The sequence below is a fragment of the Gorilla gorilla genome, chromosome 15, assembly GCF_029281585.2.
Source record: "Gorilla gorilla gorilla isolate KB3781 chromosome 15, NHGRI_mGorGor1-v2.1_pri, whole genome shotgun sequence".
Classification (NCBI taxonomy): domain Eukaryota; kingdom Metazoa; phylum Chordata; class Mammalia; order Primates; family Hominidae; genus Gorilla; species Gorilla gorilla.
In genome coordinates this window covers 109,036,401-109,050,034 of record NC_073239.2, presented here as the reverse complement: position 1 = coordinate 109,050,034, position 13,634 = coordinate 109,036,401, and the positions used below count along the sequence as shown (strand labels likewise).

Below are 13,634 nucleotides of genomic sequence, written 5' to 3'. Positions count from 1 at the left end.
TAAAAATATTCCTTTGCCTTCAATATATGAAAGAGGAGATTGATGAATAATACTTGAAAAATCTGTAATCAATTAGGAAGAGCAGAATATTTTTAGAAAGGACAAAAATAGCACCAATCAGAAACATTAGGTTGTATTTCTTTTGTTTTCTTTGGTTTGTTTCAAGCATATATACTTTATTGCAAGCAATATTACACCTAAGTCTTTTGTCCTTAAGGGATATATGGAGAGTTTCAACACAATGCTGTTGTGTGTATTTTTTTCTACCTCCCTTTCCTGGAAATACGTGTGGTATTTTTTATGAAACATAAATTGCTAATGCCAAGATCTGTAATAGTAAATTGGATTCTCTCTTGATTCATTTTTTATAACACAATATCATCAAGATTCAGTTATCAATTTTTAAAAACATAGCCGGGCACGGTGACTCACATCTGTAATCCCAGCACTTTGGGAGGCCGAGGCAGGTGGATTGTTTGAGGTCAGGAGTTTGAGACCAGCCTTGCCAATATGGTAAAACCCCATCTCTACTAAAGAACAAAAATTAGCCAGGCATGGTGGTGCATGTCTGTAATCCCAGCTACTTAGGAGGCTGAGGCAGGAGAATCACTTGAACCCGGGAAGCAGAGGTTGCAGTGAGCCAAGACTGCACCACTGCACTCCAGCCTGGGCGATAGAGTGAGACCCATCTTAAATAAACAAACAAATAAATAAGTAAATAAATTGCCAAGTTCTACTACCTCTTCTTGGAAGCCAAATTTTATTAATTGTTTTAGGTAGGATTGAATTTAGGAGAAGATTACAATGAAAGGATACCATTTAGTTACCACTGATTTGTGTTGCAAGTCCGAACACTTAATACTCATCATAATTTTTAAAATGCCAAACATTTGAAATTCTGTTAAACTATTTCATTTTGGGTAACAAAATTCATGCGAGTTTGGATTTAATAGGTACAGTGTTCAAGAAGATGGAAATAGCTCTATGCAATCTCTCTTGTTAACACAAGATTTCTTTTTTTTGTTTCTTTTTTTTTGAGACGGAGTTCACTCTGTCGCCCAGGCTGGAGTGCAGTGGCACAGTCTCGGCTCACTGCAAACTTCGCCTCCCGGGTTCATGCCCTTCTCCTGCCTGAGCCTCCTGAGTAGCTGGGACTACAGGCGCCCGCCACCACGCCCGGCTAAATTTTGTATTTTTAGTGGAGATGGGGTTTCACCTTGAGCATGCCTACATTAAAGCACCATTACATCATACTGGAAGTATTACTTTATATACTACTGAACTATCAGCTTTTGAGGGGGCAGAGGAATCTTACTCTTTTTTTTTTTTTTTTTTTTTTTGAGATGGGACTCTCGCTCTGTCGCCCAGGCTGGAGTGCAGTGGCACGATCTCAGCTCACTGCAACCTCCGCCTCCCGGGGGTTCACGCCATTCTCCTGCCTCAGCCTCCCAAGTAGGTGGGACTACAGGCGCCTGCCACCACGCCCGGCTAATTTTTTTGTATTTTTAGTAGAGATGGGGTTTCACCGTGTTAGCCAGGATGGTCTCGATCTCCTGACCTCGTGATCAGCCTGCCTTGGCCTCCCAAAATGCTGGGATTACAAGCGTGAGCCACTGCGCTCGACCTTTTTGTTTTTGTTTTTGTTTTTTTTTTGAGACGGAATTTTGCTCTGTCACCTAGACTGAAGTGCAATGGCGCTATCTCAGCTCACTGCAACCTCTGCCTCCCAGGTTGAAGTGATTCTCCTGCCTCAACCTCCCGAGTAGCTGGGATTACAGGCACATGCCACCACACCCAGCTAATTTTGTATTTTTAGTAGAGACGGGGTTTTGCCATGTTGGCTAGTCTGGTCTCGAACTCCTGACCTCAGGTGATCTGCCTGCCTTGGCCTCCCAAAGTGCTAGGATTTGAGCTGCCATGCCCGGCCAACACAAGATTTCAATGAAGAAGATTACAGAAAAGGTGAGTAGCCTAAGATGACATAGAAAGTGTACTGGAAGTGCATCTATGTGGTCTATTCTGTCTCCATGAACTCTTTCCTGATTAGCTCAGTAACTTCTCTCTCTCCTACTGAATTATCGGTAATTTTTTGTGACAGTCAATCAAAAAGACTTCATGCATTAATTCATTGCTCTATAGCAACCCTTGACCCAAAGAGTAAGATTCCTGCACTTTGGGAGGCCGAGGCAGGCCGATCACGAGGTCAGGAGATCGAGACCATCCTGGCTAACATGGTGAAACCCTGTCTCTACTAAAAATACAAAAAAATTAGCCGGGCATGGTGGAGGGCACCTGTAGTCCCAGCTACTCAGGAGGCTGAGGCAGGAGAATGGCGTGAACCCTGGATGCGGAGGTTGCAGTGAGCTGAGATCACGCCACTGCACTCCAGCCTGGGCGACAGAGTGAGACTCTGTCTCAAAAAAAAAAAAAAAAAAAAAGAGTAAGATTCTTCTGCCCCTCAAAAGCTAACAGTTCAGTAGTATATAAAGTAATACTTCCAGTATGATGTAATGGTGCTTTAATGTAGGCATGCTCAAGGTGTAGCGGTGGCACAAAATACTTTTCCTTAGTGAACTTTCCAGAAGTAAAAGGAAGAAGCTAGTATGACTAGAGTCTGGAGTGACTGGGGCAGAGAGAATTTGGGGAGAACAGAACAGGACAGGTGGTTGGTCCAGATCACAGAGCTTTTCAGGCCAGCAATAGGATGGCAATAGGAAGTCACTGAAGGATTTTTTTTTTTTTTTTGAGGCAGAGTCTCACTCTGTTGCCCAGGCTGGAGTGCACTGTTGCCCAGGCTGGAGTGCACTGTTGCCCAGGCTGGAGTGCACTGTTGCCCAGGCTGGAGTGCACTGTTGCCCAGGCTGGAGTGCACTGTTGCGATCTCATCTCACTGCAACTTCTGCCGCCCAGGTTCAAGCAATTCTGCCTCAGCCTCCCAAGTAGCTGGGATTACAGGTGCCCACCACAACACCCGGCTAATTTTTGTATTTTTAGTAGAGATGGGGTTTCACCATGTTGGCTAGGCTGGTCTTGAACTCCTGACCTCAGGTGATCCACCTGCCTCGGCCTCCCAAAGTACTGAGATTACAGGCATGAGCCATTGCACCCGGCCATCACTGAAGGATTTTGAAGTAAGAGTTGTGTAATCATTTAAGAATCCCTGCCAATGTAAGTCCCCTGAAGGTGGGACTGTTTGTGTTTTTCATGGTTATAGTCCCAGGGCCTGATATGCAGTTATTCTTGTTAAACAAAAGAAAATCTTGTGAGATTTGCATTTTTGGAAGATCACTGACAGCACCATGAATTAGACATATTGAGACTGGAATCAGAAGACCAATTGAAAGATCCTTGGACTAGACTACACAAGATACCAAGAGGGCTTGAACTAAGTAGTAGCAATGAAGACAAGGGCAAGAGAGAGTTAGGAGTGGATTTATAGCATTTGAGGACTGATTGGAATAAGGGGTGACGTGGAGAAGTTGTGGGAAGAGAATAAAAAATGATTCCCAGATACTTGGTGCTATGATCTGAATGTTTGTATCTTTCCAAAATTCATTTGTTGAAATGTAGTCCCCAGTGTGTTGGTTTAACAGATGGGGCCTTTGGGAGATGATTAGATCATAAGGCCAATCCTTGTGACTGGGATTAGTGCCCTTATGCAGAGAGGAAGCTTGTTTGCCCCTTTTCCCCTTCCACCATGTGAGGACAAAAAAATGCACCAACTATGAGGAATGGGCCCTCATCAGACACTAAATCTGTTAGAGCCTTGATCTTGGACTTCCTAGCCTGTAAATTTATTACAGATCTGTAATAAATTTCTGTTTATAAATTACTCTAAGATATCTTGTTAAAGCGCCCCAAAAAGACTAAGACCTTCGACTTCATTAATTCATTTGAAAGACATCAACTACAATTTAAAAAAACAAAACAAAGACAGAAAAGGTGGTTTGCAATTTTTTTCACTTCATGAGACTATGATTTATTTCCCTGGGTAGGCCACACAAATCCTTAAGAACATGGACTTTCCCCCATACAAGGCTGTGAACTGTGCACACAGAGATGCTCGATAAATGGTACCGAATCCTCTCCTTCAGCACCTGGTCCTCTCTGGCAGTCTCCATTCCCTTACCTCTCACTGCCCCCTCTGCTTCTCTGAACCTGCAGTCCCCAAAGTCACCAATGGTCTCCATAGCAACAAAATTTAGTGGGCTCTTATACGTCCTTATATTGCTTGACTTCTTGGCAGCAACTTACACTGACTACCCCTTGAAGCATCCCCTGCCCAGGCCTTCCACAATGTCACACTCTCTTGCTTCTCCTCCCTCCTCCTTGTTTATTGCTTCTCCTATCCTCACGGCTCAGCTCTAGCCCTCTTCTCAATCACTTCCTTTTCCCTAAAATAATTTTATTCACTCCTATGGTTTCAGTTACTTTTTTTTTTTTTTTTTTTGAGACACAGTTTCACTCTGTTTTCCAGGCTGGAGTGCAATAGCACGATCTTGGCTCACTGCAACCTCTACCTCCCAGTTCAAGTGATTCTCCCGCCTCAGCCTCCTGAGTAGCTGGGATTACAGGCATGAGCCACCACGCCCGGCTAATTTTTGTATTTTTTGTAGAGATGAGGTTTCACCATGTTGGCCAGGCTGGTCTCGAACTCCTGGCCTCAAGAGATCTGCCTGCCTCAGCCTCCCAAAGTGCTGGGATTACAGGCATCCACCACCACAATGGCCTTAGCTACCTGTTTTTTAATGACAATTCCTCATTGAGTTCAAAGCAGCCTCCTGAACTTCAGACTCGGTATCCAACCATTACTCAACATAATTACTCAAATGTCCACAGACATTTCAAATTCAGTATCTCCAAAATGTAAACTCTATCTTATTCTCTTCCCAAAACCTTGCTGCTCCTCCCATGTTTCTGCTCTCAATACCACTCCTGCCACAGTGGCTGCCCAGGTCACAAACCCAGAAGTCACCTTCACATTTCTGTCTCCTACCTTCCCCAATCCCTCATTGTGGTAGGAGTTATTAAGAAATTATTTTAGGCAGATAGAGAGGAAAAGGGGTCCTTGAAAAGTTTTTGTCTCTTGAAGCAGCTCCTGAAACGTTTCCTGTCTAGCATAAAAGCCCTGACTTTTAGACCCGAGCTGGCAACCTTTAATATGCAAATGCCGGCAGTTAGAAACTGGGTCCACCAACACGGTGATTCCCACCATCGTCCTCTTGCCCTTGTTCTCACATGTGCCTGGCAACATGGCCACCCCCACATATCCCCACCTGAGTAGAACATCATGGCGCCCTGCATTTGCATATTAAAAGACTAGGGTGGAATGGCCAGTTTTATTAGCGGGCTACATGAATGACATGCGTGGTCAAACCAGTCCCCCGAGCCCTATGCAAATCAGACACCGCCTCCTGCAGCCTCCTCCTATAACTGAATGGTATCTCCCACGCACTCTGGGTCTCCTCTCTCAGCTTTGGAGCACCCATCCCTCTGTCTCTGTACAGGGGAGCTGCTTCTTTCTTTCTTCTCCCTTCCTTCTTGCTTATTAAACTCTACGCTCCTTAAAACCACTCCACGTTTGTCCATGTCGTTTCATGTAATTCGACTCAAGACGAAAAAGGCTAGTATTCCTCCACTCGGTATCATCACCACATTCTGTTGAGTCTCTTTACGTCCAAAGAATCTCTCAAAATGGCGTATTTCCATCTTTAAGACACTCTCTTAAACCACCATCGTCTCTCCAAAGATTCCTTCAATAGCAACTGCTTTTTTCTGCAGCCAGTGATCTTTCTAAAAGACAAACATGACCACATGTCTTCTTTTAAAATATTTATATAGCTCCCCACATCCTTTAAAAGGTACACTTTGGCCAGGTGCGGTGGCTCACGCCTGTAATTCCAGGACTTTGGGAGGCCAAGGCAGGTGGATCACCTGAGGTTGGGGGTTCGAGACCAGCCTGGCCAACATGGTACAACCTCTTCTCTACTAAGAATACAAAAATAGTTGGACTTCGTGGTGCACGCCTGTAATCCCAGCTGTTTGGGAGGCTGAGGCAAGAGAATCACTTGAACCCAGGAAGCAGAAGTTGCAGTGAGCGGGGAGATTGTGCCACTGCACTCCAGCCTGGGGGACAGAGAGAGGGCCGTCTCAAAAAAAAAAAAAAAAAAAAAGTACACCTTAATCTGGTTTCAAGGTGCAAGATCTGCACCTATCCTTCCATTTAAGTTTCATCAAACCGCTGCTACCTCCCCGTCTCCCACACAATTTATGGGACTTCTAAGTTCCCTCTAAAGGGTCCGAACACCTACACTGGTAACAAGCCACCTGGATTTGAATCCTGGCAAGACGACTTACTATCTGACCTTGGACATTGTGCTGTTCTTAACCTCTCCGTACCTCGGTTTCCTCATGTGTATGAATAACAGCAACACCTACATCAAAGTTTGCTGTATTAAATTTGATAATATATCCAAAGCATTTAGAAAAGTTCCTAGCTCATAGAAAGCCTTATATAAATATTAACTATCATTTTTTTTCTTTTTTGGGGTGGTGGGGGAGCGGTTTCGCTTTTGTTGCCCAGGCTGGCGTGCAATGGCACGATCTCGGCTCACCACAACCTCGGCCTCCCGGGTTCAAGCGATTCTCCTGCCTCAGCCTCCCGAGTACCTGGGATTACAGGTATGCACCACCACGCCCGGGTAATTTTGTATTTTTAGTGGAGACGGGGTTTCTCCATGTTGGTCAGGCTGATCTCAAACTCCCGACCTCAGGTGATCCGCCCGCCTCGGCCTCCCAAAGTGCTGGGATTACAGGCGTGAAGCACCTCGCCCGGCCTGGCTATCATTTTTATACAAGCGCTAGGTTTTGGGAGAATGTAATGATGGCTTTTTTCTTACTAAACTTTCAGTGCAGGAGGAGGAGAAAGAAAGTAAATAGTTATATAAACACAGTAGAAAGTCAAAGTGGAAATCAAAAAGAACATAGAACCCAGGTGAGCGGTCCAGACCTCCCCCCAGAACCTAAGAATCCATAGAAATGGGTGGGAAGCGGAGAAGATCCTCCAGACAGCAGGTGGCGATGTAGCATCCCCCAGAAGGCCCGCTAACAGAAGCTAGGAGGACGCGCTACCAAGGTCACGTGTCCCCGGCGTTCACTCGCTCTTAGCTTCACGTCACTCGCATCCTCGCGGGTGATTGGCCTGCGTGCGGCACGTGGGCGGGGTACCGGGGCGGGCCGGGGAGGGGCGGGGTGGGCGGAGGAGAGGGGCAGGGGGCGGAGCTGGAGGGGGTGGTTCGGCGTGGGGGCCGTTGGCTCCAGACAAATAAACATGGAGTCCATCTTCCACGAGAAAGTGAGTGTCCGCGTTCGGTGGGGAGCTGTCTACCGCGCGGTGGCGGGCGTGGAGCGCGGCATCACCGCCTCTTGGAGGGCTGGGTGGGGCCCGAGTCGCCCCCATGCCGATCTCGCCCGGCGAGGGGCGACGCCGCAGCCTCCCGCCTCCTCGGCTAGAGGAGGGGAGCATCACCTACGCCCCTACTTCCCTCGCGGCCCCCGCCCTGGGAGCCGGGAGGGAGTATGGGCGGGGCCGGGGGCGTCTCGGGACACGGGAGTGGGGTGGCTCCCAGTGGGTTTGCTTCTGCCTTTCTCCGTCACTTTCCATCGCTTTTCGGAGGATTCCTTCACCCCTCCCCAATCCTTCCCTCTCCCTAGGGTCTAGCTAGAGTCATCTCTGGGACACCTCCCTCAACCCCTCCTACCCTAATCCTGGCAGAATTAACTTTTCCTCCTCCGGACTGCTCAATTCTATATTGGAGTCTTCCCTACACGTAGATCTTTGGGGTCTTGTTCGTGTCTTTCCCCTGCACTAGGTCCGCGAGCCTCTCGAGGGAGGAGACCTTGGCTCGCCCACTGTAGGGCCTGACATTTAGGAAGTGAAGTAGGAAACCCGGCGTGCCCCTAAACAGGGAAGTCGTCACAAGAGGTTTTATTACGGGATGTTTGGGTTTGGTTTCTTTTGGTACTCCCATCTTTCCGGAGCAGGCGGCCAGCTTTGTTTTTAGGTATTAGGAGTAGACTGGGATGATTTTGTTGTGGTCTGCCTAGCCTGCTGTCCCTTTAACTCTTCCGTGACCATGCACTTGAAGATACTGTTTGTGATATGTGAAGAAACTCCTCGTTTCTCTCATACTATTATCCAGCCGTTTGTGTGTGAGTGAAGCCTTCCCCAGGACAGCTTTGGCACATGGTATCATGTTTCATAATAGTTTCGTGTTTGGAAAGAGTTGCTGGTAAGGCTATTATTTAATAGGAGGAGCAAAGGGTTTTTGTTTTATTAAATACTTATAAATGATCATTTATCCCAGACATTTAAAATTCACACACACACAACAAATAAAGCAAAGACAAAAGAATACATTTACCAAATGTAAATCTGTAGCATAAATTTTTTTTAATTTTTATTTTAAAGATGGGGTCTCATTCTGTCACCCAGGCAGGTGTGCAATGGAGAGATCATGGCTCACTGCAGCCTTGATCTCCTAGGCACAAGCGATCCTCCCGCCTCCGCCTCCAGAGTAGCTGGGACTACAGGTGCATATCGCCAGGGCCAGGTAATGTTTTTGGGAGAGACGGGGTCTCGCTGTGTTGCCCAGGCTGGTCTCGAACTCCTGGACTCGGGTGATTCTCCCGCCTCAGCCTCTCGAAGTGCTGTGATTACAGGCGTGAGCCACTGTGCCTGGAACAAATTGTTAAGTATAATGCTTTTCATTGTAGAAAACATCTCGGAAACTTTTGAAATAGGCTGATGTTCAGTGGGGGAGGAAGGACTCAGTCGTATAGTTGTCACCAATTTTTTGACTTGATTGACATGACTCGTAAATCATAGACAATAGAGATTTGGTTGCTTGGCTGAGTAGAGTGCGTGAAAAATACACACGTACTTTTTTTTTTTTTTTTTTTGAGATGGAGTTTGGCTCTTGTCACCCAGGCTGGAGTGCAATGGCGCCATCATCGCTCACTGCAACCTCCGCCTCCCCGTTCAAGCGATTCTCCTGCCTCAGTCTCCCCAGTAGCTGAGATTACAGGCGCCCGCCACCACGCCCAGCTAATTTTTGTATTTTTAGTAGAGACAGGGTTTCACCATGTTGGCCAGGCTGGTCTCCAACTCCTGACCTCAGGTGGTCCGCCCGCCTCAGCCTCCCAAAGTGCTGGGATTACAGGCTTGAGCCACCGCACCCGGCCATATTTTTGTTATTAATTTTCAAAGGCTTTGGTGTGGGACCACATTTCAACATGGAAGGCCTTAAACATGTTCCACACTACTTCCTGAGAAGTAGACAAGATTTTTAACAATATTGTTACCTAGTTGGGACACATTTCTACTGACCCATGGGATGAAAAAAAGCCGGGTGCTAGCCTAGTGAAAATCTACTTACCCGAAAGAAATACCTCTTAGTCTGGGTGCAGTGGCTCACGCCAGTGCTTTGGGAGGCCCAGACGGGCGGATCATGAGGTCAGTAGTTTGAGACCAGCCTGGCCAACATGGTGAAACCCCGTCTCTACTAAAAATACAAAAAATTAGCCAGGTGTGGTGGCAGGCGCCTGTAATCCCAGGTACTCTGGAGGCTGAGGCAGGAGAATTGCTTGAACCCGAGAGGCAGAGGTTGCAGTGAGCCGAGACCGTGCCACTGCACTTCAGCCTGGGCAACAGAGCGAGACTGTCTCAAAAAAAAGAAAAGGAAAAAAGAGTCCCTCTTAATTATCAGCATGTGTATAGGCCTACAGATACTTCAGAAACACCTTTACCATTATCATCAACTTGTATCTACATAGCATGTGAAGATTCAACAATTTAGTTTTTTGGGCGTCCTCAAGAGTATGCACCTATAACCATATGGCCCAATTGTTAATCTCCTATACAGTCCATTCTGGGAATGTTTGGGCTTACTGTGCCATTTTTCAGTTCACTGCCTTCCCCTCTGCAATATACCTTTAACCCTTGCTAGGTCCTGGGTTTGGAGAGCCAGAGAACCAACTTTGGCCCTAAAGAAGCTGTGTAGGTAGGAATATCTGCCTACAAAGGGCCTTGCAACCATTTCCTCTTGGAACCTTGGTTTCCTCTTTCTGAGTAGTCACTTTGAGTACCCTTTATTAAGTTAGAATGTAAAAACAGTTTCTCACTGATATATCTGCAGTGCCTGAGAGAGGGCCTGGCACAGAGTAAGTACTCAATAAATATTTGAATGGGGCCGGGTGTGGTGAGACCTGTCTCTACAAAGAATGAACAAAATTAGCTGGGCGTGTTAGCACATGCCTGTAGACTTGGGAGGCTGAGGTGGGAGGATTGCATGAGTCTGGGAGGTCGAGGCTGTAGTGAGCCACGATCGCACCACTGCACTCCAGCCTAGGGGACAGAGCAAGATCCTGTCTCAAAAGAAAAAAAGGTATATATTTGAATGGATAAAGAGACGGCTTTGAGTTTCTGAGATATATATGGTGCTGTTTATCTAAAGTAAACAACTTTTCTGTAAATGTTTTAAGGCTTTGCAGGCCAGCTGTAGTCTCTGTCACACATTCTTATTTGTGCATGTTTTTCCCAACCATGTAAAAATGTAAAGTGCATTCTTAGCTACTGGGGCAGGTTGAATTTGGCCCATGGGCTAGAGTTTGCCAACCCCTAACTTAAACCTTTGTACTAACTTTATGACCACTACTGGATTTTTGTTGTTGTTTGTTTTAGTTCTGGTGCCTGCTTTCTTTTTTTTTTTTTTTTTTAATCCTCTTGCTGATGTTTCTTGGTGCAGTCACTGTGCCATTTGTATTGGTGCTTTTAATGTAATGCAAACTGGTAATATCTGAACTTGCTGGGGTTGTACATAAAATTATTGAAAAGATTGAAAAGATGCTGAGCATTGACTCTGGCATTCATTATGCCCTTTTGTGATTGCTGGATTTTAGCCATCTTTAGGACATTTGAGCTTTAGGAGAAGCCAAATTCTGTATAAATGACTTGAAGTGCTAATAGCACAGGTTTTGAAACCTCTGCATGGGTTTGAGTCTCAGCTCTGCCTTTTACTACCTGTGTGATCCTGAGCAAGTTACTTAGTATCCCTGTCCTCTAGTTTCCTCCTCTGTAGTGTGGGGATAATAACATAGACATAACCTGAGAGTTAGAGTGTAGAGAAGGCTCCCTGGCAGATAGTGCTGTAGAAGTACTGGCCATTGCCATTACTCAGATGCTTGTGTTTGCTGAACCTCCTAGTAAGGGCTCGGAGAGCACTAAGAGGAGGTGAGAAATGCTGCTAGATTGACAGCTTGTCCCCAGATAGCCCATTCCCGAGAGCACCTTAGGTTTATACCTGATTTGTGTTGTAGTTAGTAGTGTCTCTGGTAATTTGAACTAGTTTCAGGTTGGTCTTGAAAACCTGGGGAGGTTGGGGGTAAACGATTTGGTAGCAGTTCTCTTTTGTGATTTTATACATTATCTTTGTAGAACTGCAGTTTGCTAATTCTCTGAGCCCAACACAATGAAGTCTGGGCCTAAAATCATAGGATTTCTTTTTTTTGTTTTGTTTTTAATTTATTCCCTCCCTCCCTCCTTTCTTCCTTTTCTTTCTTTCCTTCCTTCCTTCCTTCCTTCCTTCTTTTCTTTCTTTCTTTTCTTTCTTCAGAGTCTCACTCTGTCACCAGGCTGGAGTGCAGTGGCACGAACTTTCTTCGGAGTCTGACTTTGTCACCAGGCTGGAGTGCAGTGGCGCAAACTCAGCTCACTGCAACCTCCGTCTCCTGAGTTCAAGAGATTCTCCTGCCTCAGCCTCCCGAGTAGCTGGGACTATAGGCGTGTGCCACTATGCCCAGCTAATTTTCTTATTTTTAGTAGAGACGAGGTTTCACCATGTTGGCCAGGATGGTCTCGAACTCTCGACCTCGTGATCCACCTGCCTCAGCCTCCCAAAGTGCGGGGATTACAGGCGTGAGCTACCACGCCCAGCCTATTTTTTATTTTTTGAGGCAGAGTCTCTGTCACCCAGGCTGGAGTGCAGTGGTGCAATCTCAGCTCACTGCAACCTCCACCTCCTGGGTTCAGGTGATTCTCCTGCCTTAGCCTCCCGAGTACCTGGGACTACAGGCGCCTGCCACCACACGTGGCTAATTTTTATATTTTTAGTAGAGGCGGGGTTTCACCATGTTGGCCAGGCTGGTCTCGAACTCCTGATCTCAAGTGATCAACCTGCCTTGGCCTCCCAAAGTGCTGGAATTACAGCCATGAGCCACCATGCCCAGCCAAATCATGAGATTTCAATACCGCTGAACTTTGATTATGGCAAAGTGAACATCTGCTTTGATTAAAGCTTGATGAGAGAGGTGGCTGGGGATAGTTTGAGATAGGGGCAAGGCAGGAAAATGCATAATCTTAGGTGGGCTCATTGTCATTGTACAATTCTTTGGGTCCGTGTGGAATTTGATCCGTCCTATGACTTAAGTTATGTTTATTTTTGTTTTTATTTTTATTTATTTTGTGTCTTTTTGAGAGACATGATGTTGCTCTGTCACCTGGGCCAGAATACAGTGGCACAATCTTAGCTCCGTGTAGCCTTGAACTCCTGGGCTCAAGTGATCCTCCCACCTCAGCCCCTCAAACAGTTGAGATTACAGTATGAACCACTGTGCCTAGCCTTAAGTGATTTTTAAATTTGTACTGAACAGTTTGTCCTTTCCTTCCATTAAATCATATTAGAAGTACAGGACTTGATATTTCCTGTAGCAATACAGTTTTTCTTTGATGAAGTTTCATTTCAAGTACTTATTTTTCATAATTTAAAGCTATTTTTTATAGAGAGAATTTTAATCAAATATTTGGATGTCACTATTGCTACATATGGTATTAAGTATGGTGACCATAGTTTGTAAACTCCAAACTGACAGCAGGACAGGAAATTTGTGTTAGCAAAGGCTTTTTTCTTACTGTTTGAATTTTTAAAAAATTAGATACAATACAGAGAGGAGCACACAAATCATTAAGAGTACAGCTCAGCGAATTTTCACACAGTGAACATGTGTAAACAGCAAGTAACAAAAGATTTACCTGCATCCTATAACCTCCCATTATTCCCTTTTCTAGGTACTGTCTCTCCACTGCATTCCCGCCAAAAATAACCACTATGCTGAATTCTGACATCATAAATGAGTTTTGCCTGGTTTTGAGCTTTTGTGACTGGAAGCGTACAGTGTATATACCCTTTCGATTCTGTCCTCTTTAGTTTACCATTGTTTGAGAAATTTATCCATACTGTTCCAGGTAGTTGTAGTTAATTCATCCTCATTGTTATCTAGTATTCTTTTGTGAGTAAACACAATTTCCATTCTACTGTGATCCCAGCTATCCATTTGGGTCGTTTCCAGTTTGGGGTCCATTACAAATAGTAATGCTATCTGTAATGCTATTTTGTATTACTACAAATAGTAATGCTATTTGTAGCACAAAAATACTGCTTTTGTGAACATTCTTATACATGTCTTTTGATGAATGTATGTTTGCATTGCTGTTGTTTACATTATGTACCTAGTAATGGAATTGCTAGATCATAGGAGATGTATATATTAAGCTTTAGTAGATGCATTATGTAATTATT

General features: G+C 45.3%; 1 protein-coding gene across 8 annotated transcripts in view; it reads left to right on the top strand.

The window, feature by feature from the left end:
• The first annotated feature begins 7,248 nt into the window (after positions 1 to 7,248).
• The window catches only part of ATXN3 (ataxin 3), a 48,070-nt gene continuing 41,684 nt past the window's right edge, over positions 7,249 to 13,634 (top strand). For 3 of the 8 annotated variants that reach the window (XR_008671274.2, XM_019009800.4, XM_063698126.1), the window contains exon 1: positions 7,262 to 7,354. Coding sequence is in view for 6 of the 8 variants with exons in the window: in XM_019009800.4 (XP_018865345.4) it covers positions 7,331 to 7,354 (24 nt within the window). In the remaining 2 variants the exon portion in view is untranslated. Of the gene's footprint in view, positions 7,355 to 13,634 lie in introns of all 8 variants that reach the window. The other 5 variants (XM_019009801.4, XM_019009802.4, XM_031001572.3 and 2 more) reach the window with 5 other exon arrangements.